The sequence below is a fragment of the Chanodichthys erythropterus genome, chromosome 18 (assembly GCF_024489055.1).
Source record: "Chanodichthys erythropterus isolate Z2021 chromosome 18, ASM2448905v1, whole genome shotgun sequence".
Classification (NCBI taxonomy): domain Eukaryota; kingdom Metazoa; phylum Chordata; class Actinopteri; order Cypriniformes; family Xenocyprididae; genus Chanodichthys; species Chanodichthys erythropterus.
Genome location: NC_090238.1, coordinates 24,342,400 through 24,354,789, shown reverse-complemented (window position 1 = coordinate 24,354,789; position 12,390 = coordinate 24,342,400). Strand labels below are relative to the sequence as shown.

The window sequence follows — 12,390 nt, the reverse complement described above, 5'->3', positions numbered from 1 at the left end:
TAACGTGTAGGATAGTCTTAAATGTTCATGAGGTAATCCTGAGAGGCCACTCATTGTGTGAACTGGTCTCATTGGTGTTTGGGCTCTGAGCTCATATAGTGCCCTTCTGTGCTGGTAGATAAACATGTAGGGCCCCTTTGTAGGCAAACTTCAGTGGGAACCTTTGGAAAAAAATCAAGATCAGATTTGGAAAATGGGAAATGAGGGGTAAGGAGTGGTTGGGGAGAGCTAAATGTGCGTGCATGCACAGGTCACTGACTTCACGGCTCAGTGTCTGATCTCTCGCTTGTATTCATGAATGAAAATAGCCCTGGATTGAGAGCCTGTCAGTACTTTTAAAAAAATATTATTGGTTAAATAGTTTTTCCTAAAATTATGTGTATGCTGTAGAGTTGGTCCACTTTAAGGTCCTACTCAGTATCTTAAAACAAAACAAAACGACTAAAAAACGGTAAAAACAGTAATATGAAATATAAAATAACTGTTTTTTATTTTAATATATTTTAAAATGTAAATTATTCCTGTGTTGCAAAGCTGAATTTTCAGCTGAATTTTTTCAGTGTCTTAAGTGTCAAATGATCCTTCAGAAATTTTTCAAATGCACTGATTTGGTGCTCAAGAAACACTTCTTATTATCAATGCTGAAAACAGCTGTGCTGCTTAATATTTTTGTGGAAACGGTAATGCATTCTTTTCCAAGATTCTTTGATGAATAGAAAATTCAGAACAGTGTTTATTTGAAATGGAAATCTTTCGTAACATTTTAAGTGTCTTTACTGATCAATTGATTTAATGTGCCCTTGCTGAATAAAATGATTAAAATCTTATCCTTTTTTTATCTTATCTTGACTCCAAACTTTTGAATGGTAGTGCGAACCTTTCTCATGTCAAAAACATATCCTTATTTATGTTTTTAAATTGTTATATCTAGCCACAGGATCCATAATCAAGTTATATTTTCTCTCTTTTACATCACATGCCATGTGACCTTGATATGTTGATGTTTGGCAGTGAATTTGGCCTAGCAATTTTCCATCAAACCCAAAACCCAACTTTAAACCATAATGCATACGGCACACAGAGTTTTGAATCTTGCATTTTGTCTCAAGCCCCTCTTAATGTGTTTGTCTTTTTTTCACCCTGTCTTATCTTATCATTCTTGTACATCCACTGGTATTTTATGCAATGAAAATGATTTAACGTTTTGAACTTTTTGAATGGGTTTCATTGGTTCCTCCTCTCTTCGGCTTCCTTTTTATCTCTCCTCCATGTTTCTGTACCTTAAGGTCATATGCACTTCTTTTGGTCTTAGTGGTCCCCCTCCTGCTACTCCAGCCCTCCCACCGCCTTCTGTTTTTTTAACTCCATTTTTATCTTCTATAAAGATGTGAAGGTCGGTGAAGGTAGCCGATCTCCTTTACTCTATTAAACACTTCATGAAAGCAATGGAAAAAAAAATTATATTCTTGCAAAAAATATAATTAATTTCTAAAATCAAACACTTTTCTATTTAGAAATAATAATAATAATAATTGGGGGTGTCATTTTTTTCAATATGTTGCCTGTAGAGCAATTTATAAAAATATGTTGATTTGTCTTTCAACAAGAGTCCAATCCGAGGTAATCTAAGAGACCCTTAGGATTTGTTATTCCAGCACTTCTCATCATAAAACAAGTCTAAGTAATTAGCCATGTGCAACTACGTCAGTTGAGATATCTTTATTATTTTAGAAAGAGGAGAAGATGCAGTGTGCTCCAGAAACTATATATTGTGAGATGTCTCATGAAGGAGCACTTTGTCTATTTATGTCTTGAAGCTAATTTGAGTTATTTCTCTCTCCCCTCTGGTACTCCTCTCTCCCCTTGTCTCATCATTAACAGTTCTGCTCTCATAACTCATCACAGTGATAAATGGCTCAGCCTCACCCCACCTCAGTCCAGCTTCTTCCCTCTTCTTCTGCCATTCTTTTGTTTCTGCGCAGTCCATTGTCTTTCTAATTCTTGCCCTTTCTCAGGTTCATACTGGTGAATTCAGCACCTGTAGGAAGATATTAATATCAAAGCCTGCCAAGCATTATCAGGATCTCCAGTTACTGCGATTGTTCAATAGAGCGTAATTTTACTCCTTTCCAAAGAAATAATGAAGAACAAGATCAAGATGATGAAAGAAAACTTCTTATATGGAGCGCTTAACAATTTAAAGTGCCTTCTGGATCCTTTACAGTTCACATTCGGCTGTGATCGGAGCTCCACAATCGATCAAACTAAGCAGCTTTGTCTAATTATATTATTTGCTGTATTTACTAGTTCTAGGTCATGATGAAAGTACTGGCAACAATCCTGGCCACCATGTGATGATGTACAACATTGGGTGTAGTAAGAAAGCTTTATTCTGTTTTTCCCTATTTTTCCTTCAAAGATGCGTCTGTGACGGAGAAGGAGGATGTTTTTGGGCTAGATGGGCAGATTGAACACAAGCTGGCCTTCCTTCGAAAGCATGTGCCTCGGGGCACCAACCTGCTGCTGATTGGCCACTCCATCGGTTGCTACATCATCTTGGAGATGATGAAGAGAGACCCAGAGCTCAAGGTATAAGCGCCTGGACGAGAACTGAACTAAAATGCGGCTAATATAGCACACACCCTACAAGTTGCTGGATAGGGTCTGTTATTTTTTATGAATAATTTTATAGAAATTAAATGTTGTAACACAATAAATGCATTTATCTGATTTGGAACTTAAACTGAAAACATAAATATATTGACGAATTTAGAAATTTCAGCACAATTGCGTGAAATTATATCTCAAAATTACATGCATATTTTCCCTCAGCTTAAATTCCAAATTAGATTTAATTTCATAAATTAATATAATCGTGCCCTCCCCCGATTATTCACACTTATTTACATCTGTAATAAACTATATTTTTTGCTTACTAAGGTATTGTGAATTGTGAATTGAAAAAAAGGTCCCCAATGACCACTGACCACCCACAACATCTTTCCTTTTTCAATGCCCTGTCAAAAAACTATCCACTGATTCTGTTTGATACTCCACATTAAACAGTATGAATAACAGTTATAGTACTGCAGTCTGTAGAACCACCACAGACCAACTCAGCTTTTTGTAACTTGGCATTGTCACCTAAGCAAGACAATGCCAATCAGCAGCATAATAAAACACTTCTGTTCCCTTTACTTGCTGTGAAAAGGTCAGGAGATTAAATAACATGGAAAAGAACCTTCATTTTCTTTCTTCCACTGGGGTTTTCCTGCTCTAAGATGTGCTCCTTGTCATTTTTATTTTCAAGCAATTTCTCTACCCAGGAATCTTTTCCTTCTTCTCTCTTAACCTATTTTTTAGAGGTTTTCCTCCTGGCAAAAGAAAATGGATTTTAGCTACATTTAATGGGGCCAGTGCAGTTATGTACCCCTTTTTTTGCAGTGCGATAAAAATATGTTCTGATAGTTTTGGAGACAATCCACATCCAAACCACTTTTAGTGATTTAGTTTAGACATAAGGCTAGTCTTTTTTTGTCTTTAATGGTGAACCAATAATCACACTCATCGATTTGAAGGTCCTTTTTCATAATCTATGAAAAACATGCTCATTCCTGGTCATTAAAACATTGGCAACAATGCAGACCTTTTGTCACTTTTAAAATTTGAATCTGTTATTTTTAAAATATGGCTAGTTAAATCCCTTTACAATGTGCAGATATGGCATGGCTCAGAGCAAACATGCACTAAAGGAGAAAAATATTTCCTCTCGTTCCAGATTGCAGGCTGCCAACCTGGCGATTATGCCTGGTAACATATGATGTGTGATAATCAGACACTGTTACTATGGGCTCTAGATATTTATTTTGGAAGAGAAGACACTAGTCAGAGTAAATGATGGTAGGGGCTTCTTTAGTGTACTTCTGGAGGAGAAGGTTTACAGATTTCAGCCTCAGACCAGAAGCAGCATGAGGTAGGTTGGAAAACCTCCCCAAAACTTGAGGAAGTGTTTGATTCACTGCACACTGAGGTGCTCAATTGTTTGTCTCTGTCATGATTCTAGTTTAAAAGTCTTCCCTGTTGCCTTTAAAGTACTTACTTGTTGTAACAAAGTGACACCATATATGTGCCAGTTGTAGAATAGACAGTCTAAAGAGAGCAGTTGATTTGTTGCTTAGATGTGAGGCCACAGCAGGGATTGGAAATCTACAGGCCTTTTTCCAGCCGACACCTCAGCTTGAGGTAGAGCGCTAGGGGCTGTTTGGTGAGAAAAGTGCTTTATAACTCCTCCTGCAGCAGCCATCTTGCCATGTGCCCTGGGAAGTGATGTCATTTCCTATGTTGTTTGCATAGATTTATTATTTTGTGTGTTACAGAAGAAAGAATGTCAGAGAGGGATGAGTTTCCCAAAAGAATCAACTATGGTCACAAGTTCTGTCACGACCAAGATTCTGTGTTACTAATCAACGAACATCTCCAAACCAATTTCCAACGAACACTCGTAAACGGCACCACAAAATTGTGTGGTTGGACCTTCAGGCCTCGACTTGTGGTTTGAAGCAAAGTTTCTTGTTAGTATGACATCTGGACTTAAATGGATCATATACTTGAGCAAAGTAAGCAAGCTAACATGTAGTACAATCAATATCTGTCATTTCATATATATCAGAGGTCTTGCTCCTGGGAACCCACTGTTCTGCAGAGTTTTGCCCCAATCAAACACACCTGAACCAGCTAATCAAGCTCTTTAGGATCACACAGGCAAGTTTGGAAATAGTCTTTACAGGGCAGTGGGTCTCCAGGAGCAGGGTTGTTGAAGACCTGTGGAAAATTTCATGATAATATTCGTTTCTGGATAGGCAGCTTGCTAGGTTTTAAGGTTCAAACATATTTCAAAATATGTTTGCACCTCATTGCTGGCTTTTCAAGGTTTTTTTGGATCCTTTCAGGCCAACAACGTGCAATCTCAGTGCTACACTGAGATGCACATCGATTCATTGAGATGCTAGACAAAATACTTGCTCATCTGAACAAGATGCATTCTGCAGGATAGCTGAAGGGATTCTTGAAGATGCTTGCTGGGTAGAATACTTGGTGAGTCCTGTCATTCTCTCTAAGTGGACTGATGGCACGCTTTAGTTCCCCTGACACAACAATGTATCTTTCTCTTCCTGGATGTGAGGACTTGGATATGTGGGTTAACTTGTGGTGAGTGTGTTTTGCAGTGTTCTGGGTGGGCCTCCATTCAGGGAGCAGAGGTCAGACCGACAGTCCTGAAGTATTGGTGTGATTTCATACTGTACTCAAATAAAACATCGTTACAGTCACAGCTTGAGCCAAACACAAGCGTAAACATTACAGCACACATCCCTAGCTCAGATTACCCTCACAACATCTCCAGATTTTAAAGCTTCCAGACATTACTACAGACTGTCCAGCCCATTGGAGTCACACGGTTGAGAAAACACAAGATTGTTTTTTTTTTGTTGTTGTTCGGTCTGGCATACAAGGTGTAGCGGTTTCCCTCAACCTGGCAGAGTTTGAAGGGCATGATGGCCTGGCCTGGTGCAGTCATTCATCAAAATTAAAGTGACATAATGGGATTTCCCTTCTGGCATCTATGAGGAACTGACCAGTCTTTTCCTAAGGATTGCGGTGACAAGGTGCTTTTGACTTCAGGTGGACTTTTCACACAGTTCATTACAACTCCTCTCCTCTACCATGCCCGTTCCAGTCGGGAGCCTGGCTGCAAGGCAGCAGTCGTAGGGACGGAGTGGTGCTGACGTGAGGGGTTGCATCACATTACCATTGAGATACTCACTTAGTGAGTTGAAAGAGATGTGGTCTGGACTGCCGTATGATCCATCATGCTGTCTGAAGCTCCAGTAGATCTGTGCATCATTAACATTCCTCCACTATCAGATCGCACCCTCACATCACAGATCCGTGGAAGTCAGATTGTGACGTTTAAACTCTCTTCGCCCCTTCTCCAGATGCAGAGTGCTCCTTCCCCCTTCCTGACCTCAGCAGTACCAGAGAAGAAACCCTCTAGAAGTAGAAGTGTGTGTGTGTGTGTGTGTGTGTGTGTGTATGACTGGCCGTCTGTCTCTCTGATTAAAGAGCCACTCCCAGAGACTCTGTCAGATTGTTCTGTGTTCTCTGTTACATTCCTGTGACCTCCAGGAAGAGGAACTGCTTCTTGTCAAAAGCACTACTTGCACATCAAAGTTCACCTGCTCCGCACACACTCCCTCTTCTTCACCTTTCCCGCTCTCTTTCAGTGCCTCTTTGCCTCTCTCTCTCTTTGTCTGACAAATGATAAGCATCAGGATGAGCAGTGCAATAGCAGATGAAAAGCATTATGTGAGAGGGTTGTATGCTTCCTGTAGCCATATTTTGGAATAGATGGAATAGACGTATAGATTGATTAGTGGCCACTATCACTAATACTATTACTCGTACCTTAGTAGCTGCAGTGTAGAATCTGGAAACAACACAAAACACCCTAGAAACTGCACAGCAACAAAACATCTTAGCAATAGCAACCTGCTAACAACTGGATAGTAGAGTCTTAGCAACCACCATGGTAGCAGGTTTTACAAACACCATTCACATTGTTGGGTAAACTGTATAGATTTTTTTCTTCGCCCACATAGACAGAATAACTAATCTGATCTCCATTCTGAAATGATCACTATTATAATTATTATGACAGAGGAACTCTGGGATGTGAATCGCTCATCCATTTGGATTTTGATATCTTTCCCACTGACAGCAATAGATATTTTGCAGTTCCTTAAGGCCCGTTCAGATGATAAATTCAGCAGCAGCAGAACTTTGCCTGTTCGCCTGTTGCCGGGGCGTGATGAAACCAGCACTCTTTCAGGATTGCAGAACTAGCTGAGTTTGAAGTTTAGTGGTTTGAAGTTGAATAGATTGCATTTGGCACTGCTGACAAAGAATTGTGCTGGCTATCACATATTTTACACAAGAGAATTGAAGATATTGCACTGTTTAGTTTCATTGAAAAATACTTGGCTGCAACTGCAAAGGATTGTAGAGACAGATGAAGCACATCCACTCTGTCTTACTCACTGAATGAGTCTAGCTGCCTTCTACTCAATGGCCAAACAGAGGCAGGTGTTTCCTGTTTCTGGAAGTCTCTCTCTTTCCTCTCTGTTCCCTCCTTCCCTTGCCTCTCCTATCGATTTCATAATATAGCGAGAGCACAGACATGTCATTTTTCATAGCTTTATAACTCTTAAGCATTGAAATGAAGACATGTAATTTGTTATGATTATAAGTGCTTGCCATGCTGTCATAAATATAATGCCTTAAGGCCTGTACACACCGGGACGAATATCGCGCGTGATTATCGCTGACGTTTAATGCCTCTTGACTAAACAAAGGGCGCCAATGTGAGTGTGCACACCATTGTGAAAAACGGCAGGCGTAAAAGCGTCATTTTTTAAAAAATGCCTCTGGTTCGTTTTTTTGGTTTGACGCGCCTGGCAGACCAATTAGATTGGTCTCTCTCACATGTCATATATATGCCATTTTATATCTGCATTTTTACATCTTCTTTACTTTTATTAATATCATAAATATGTTTATTTACACTACTGTTAAGCACAAGCGCCACATACTGTCAGGGAGTGAATTTGCACGTTCACTCTGCGCATCGCTTGTGAAAATTGCTTGGGTATGAACACAAAAAAATGTCTGGAAAAATGCTGGCGATAAGCACGTGCGATATTCATTCCGGTGTGTACAGGCCTTTACATCTCAGTACGTAACATTTTGTTCTGCTGGTCTTGTATTTTTGTGTAAGTGTCAATTACTTAACTTGACCAAATGTAAATGTGCCTAGAGAAAGTGCAGGAATTGAAATAGTTTTCCTGACCCAGGTTCATCTCAAAAATCTCCATATGTACTTCTCATCCTTAGGTTGTAAAGGCAGTGATGCTCTTCCCCACAATTGAGCGCATGGCCTGTAGCCCTCAAGGCAAGGTCATGACCCCTGTGCTCTGTCGACTACGGTACGCCTTCTATTTGCCCATTTTCCTGCTCTCCCTCCTTCCAGAGAGGCTGAAGTTCAGCATGGTGCATCTGGCCCTGAAGAATTTATATGCATTGGACACCTCCATCATCCCATCCACAGTCAGCCTGATCAATGTAGACACTGCTGGTGAGTTTCCTTGTGTTCTCAACTGTAAGATATATATATATATATATATATATATATATATATATATATATATATATATATATATATATATATATATATATATATATATATATATATAGATATACAGTCATGCTCAAAATTATTCATACCCTTGGTAAATATGACCAAAGAAGGCTGTGAAAATAAATCTTCATCATTAATACTTTTGATCTTTTATTTAAAAAATCTACAAAATTCCACCCTTTCATTGGAGAATAATAATTTTAAATGGGGGGAAAATCTCATTTTAAGGAAATGTTTTTCTCTAATACACACTGCTCACAAATAATCATACCCTTTTATTCAATACTTTTTGCAACCTCCTTTTCCCAAGATAACATCTCTGAGTCTTCTTCTATAATGCCTGATGAGTTTGGAGAACACCTGACAAGAGATCAGAGATCATTCCTTCATGCAGAATCTTTCCAGATCCTTCAGATTCCAGCTCCATGTTGGTGCTTCTTCTCTTCAGTTCACTCCACTCAGTTTCTTTAGGGTTCAGGTCAGGGGACTGGGACAGCCATGGCAGAAGCTTGGTTTTGTGCTCAGAGACCCATTTTTGTGTTGGTTTTAATATTTGTTTTGGATCATTGTCCTGATGGAAGATCCAACCACAGCCCATTATATGACTTCTAACAGGGACAGTCAGGTTTTGATTTTTTTTATCAGTTGGTATTTGATAGAATCCATTATTCCATGTATCTGATCAAGATGTCCAGGATCTCCAGAAGAAAAATAGTTCCACAACATTAAAGATCCAGCAGTATATTTCATTGTACACATGGGGTACTTTTTACCCCTGTGTGCACCAAACCCATCTCAAGTGTTTGCTGCTAAAAAAGCATTTTTTTTTTTTTTGTTTCATCTGACCATAGAACATTTGAAAAGTAACTGACACAACTGGAACTTCAAACGGGATGAGTTCTATGGTCAGATGAAGCAAAAAAAAATAGCCTTTTTAGCAGCAAACACTTGAGATGGGTTTGGTGCACACAGGGGTAAAAAGTACCCCATGTGTACAATGAAATATACTGCTGGATCTTTTATGTTGTGGGCTTATTTTTCTGCTGGAGATCCTGGACATCTTGATCAGATACATGGAATAATGGATTCTATCAAATACCAACAGATAAAAAATCAAAACCTGACTGTCCCTGTTAGAAGTCATATAATGGGCTGTGGTTGGATCTTCCAACAGGAAAATTATCCAAAACAAACATCAAAATCAACACAAAAATGGGCCACTGAGCACAAAACCAAGCTTCTGCCATGGCTGTCCCAGTCCCCTGACCTGAACCCTAAAGTAAATGAGTGGAGTGAACTGAAGAGAAGAAGCACCAACATGGAGCTGGAATCTGAAGGATCTGGAGAGATTCTGCATGAAGGAATGATCTCTGATCTCTTGTCAGGTGTTCTCCAAACTCATCAGGCATTATAGAAGAAGACTCAGAGCTGTTATCTTGGGAAAAGGAAGTTGCAAAAAGTATTGAATAAAAGGGTATGATTAATTGTGAGCAGTGTGTATTAGAGAAAAACATTTCTCTTATAATGAGATTTCCCCCCCCATTTAAAATTATTATTCTCCAATGAAAGGTTGGAGTTTTGTAGATTTTTTTTAAATAAAAGATCAAAAGTATTAATGATGCATTTATTTTCACAGCCTTCTTTGGTCATATTTACCAAGGGTATGAATAATTTTGAGCACGACTCTATATATATATATATATATATATATATATATATATATATATATATATATATATATATATATATATATATATATATATATATATATATATATATATATATATATATATATATACAGTATATGTGTGTGTGTTTTCAATAGCCAACTGATAGGCAACCAATATATATTTTTAATTGCATATGAATTGTTTGTGTGTGTTAGTGGTTAAACGGTTCGTTGTTGATCCGTGATCCATACGGACCAAGCCCCATGGTTCGGCTCGCATGTGATTCGCGAATCAATTAGTTTAACCACAATAGAGTGAAAGGTTATCATTTACACGTGTTTTGTCTTGCTAGTTTACACATTAAATAGATCTAAAACCATTCCAGCACTAGAAGAGGCAAAAGAGGATTTAATTCGGTATCGCATGCCACGCTGTTATCGGTGCTCACAGACACAAATACAAGGCTCGCGCACACACAGAGGCGCGTTTCAGATGGTTTGCGAACTCCAAATTGATTTCTCTTTCGCGTCCTCAATGCACTTGGATGGACACATTCACGCATTATATCAGACAAAATACCCCTCTCGCCGAGTATTCTCGTAAACACATTCGGTTATGTCTTAATTGAATGAGGTGAGAATTCGGATGTGTATCTATCAGATGTGTGCGTGCATGGGGTCTTGCTCTTAAAGTGACAGCAACCTATAAATACCTGCTGTTGTCTGTCATGTAAATCAAACAACAAAACACAGCTTTAACAAAGATTCATCTATATTAAATTTATGCAGTGAACAGTGTCATTTTACATTTAATTATTACATTTCTGTACATGAAAATGTATACTACAGTTAGACCTTATACTTTATTTGTAACTTTATGTTGTTTATCTATGCTTGTAATTGGTGTACAGTTCTTTTTACAGTCTGTTCACTTTCCTTTAATAATGTATTAGTAAGGCTAGTAGTTTCTGCTGCGGTATCGGAGTAGTTAAAGTGGGCTAAGTAATAAATGCAAAGTTACCCCCCAATTTTTATTTTTTTTTGTGCTGATCAGAAAAATCTGATCCATGACTTGATAACTGTGATATGATCCGAGCCGTGAGTTTTGTGATCCGTTGAACCACTAGTGTGTGTGTGTGTATATGTATATATATATATATATATATATATATATATATGTGTGTGTGTGTGTGTGTGTGTGTGTGTGTATATAATTTCTGCAGTTTGCCCCCCTTAATCAAGTTTTTTGGCTCTACTGGCATTGGTCATGTTTTTTTCTTGTTGGGATGCATCTCAGCGTGTGATAATCATTTGTAGCATCTGTAATGTTTTGAGCACTAATAGACACTCTCACACAACCTTTCTGTTCACCTCAGTGATGTCCCCTCAGGTCTCCATTTCCATCTCTCATTTTGGACTCTGCTCCAAAGATCTAATCCTTGTTTCAATGAGGTGCTGAAACCTTTCAGAAGTTCACATGTTGGCATCCCTCCAAACCTTGACTGTTCAGATGCATTGCTCTCTCTTTTTATCAGACGATAAGAAGTATATCACCACTTCAAAGATGATTCGGCCGATTTAGTTCAGATAAAGTCGAGGCCGTAGAGAGGGAAAACGCAACTAATATTTGAGTGGCAGCCAAGAGAGCAGTATCTCACAATGTTTTGAATAAAGTTTTATTTATCATAACTCATATTTGATCTCCAGGGCTTTCTGTAGATGAACTAATGGTGCAGATGAAGTGTTGTGAGTAGGAGTAATTAAGAGGCCTCTCCAGCGAGCAAGAGAGCGAACGGACCGCTAACGTAGTCTCTCTCTAGGTGAAAGGCTGAGTGTTTTCCCTGTCTGTCCTGGGAGGAGAGTGATGGATGTTGTGATGGCCAGAGAGTCTCTGCCAAAGAGGCCTCAGTAGAGCCCAGAGGCATTAGTGTGAGCTCCACTCTCTAGTCGCTCTGAAGAACCAGTTTTCTTGCTCGCTCGCTGCCTTTTCTCCTTTTTGTCTGTTTTTTTATGCTGTCAGCTCTACCTTTAGTTTCTTTTTCCCTGTGTTGCGCGGGGATTTAGAGTGTTGCTTCTGACATTGCTTGTAAGGATGCTTTTAATCATTAGCACTTCTCATGTAGTGTCAATTGGAATGGATTTAGCTTTTTTTTTTTTTTCATCTGAACAAAATGTTCAAGTGCAACTTTCTTCCCCTTATTAAAAACTAACAAATGTTGGAATACTGCTGCAAGGAAGTTTAATCTCTTGTTATTCATCAAGAAGGCCAGGTGGTCCTGTATGTACACATGTGCATGCGTGCGTTTTGTACCATTGAGTGCTGGCCCGTGACTGCATACGAAAAGCTGCTCTGACTCTCTGTCTTGCATTACATCTGTAATTAATGGCGAGTTGACAGACTTAATTAAGAAAGCATGTTGCTATTAGCTGGAACTTCCTGGGCACATTTAAGGATTTATTTGCTCAGAAA

General features: G+C 38.8%; 1 protein-coding gene across 2 annotated transcripts in view; it reads left to right on the top strand.

Annotated features, from left to right (window-relative positions):
• Window positions 1-12,390, top strand: part of ldah (lipid droplet associated hydrolase) — a 54,154-nt gene that overhangs the window by 20,279 nt on the left and 21,485 nt on the right. For both annotated transcript variants that reach the window (XM_067367648.1, XM_067367649.1), the window contains 2 exons: window positions 2,420-2,589; window positions 7,948-8,188. In XM_067367648.1, coding sequence (XP_067223749.1) covers window positions 2,420-2,589; window positions 7,948-8,188 — 411 coding nt within the window. The remainder of the gene's footprint in view (window positions 1-2,419; window positions 2,590-7,947; window positions 8,189-12,390) is intronic.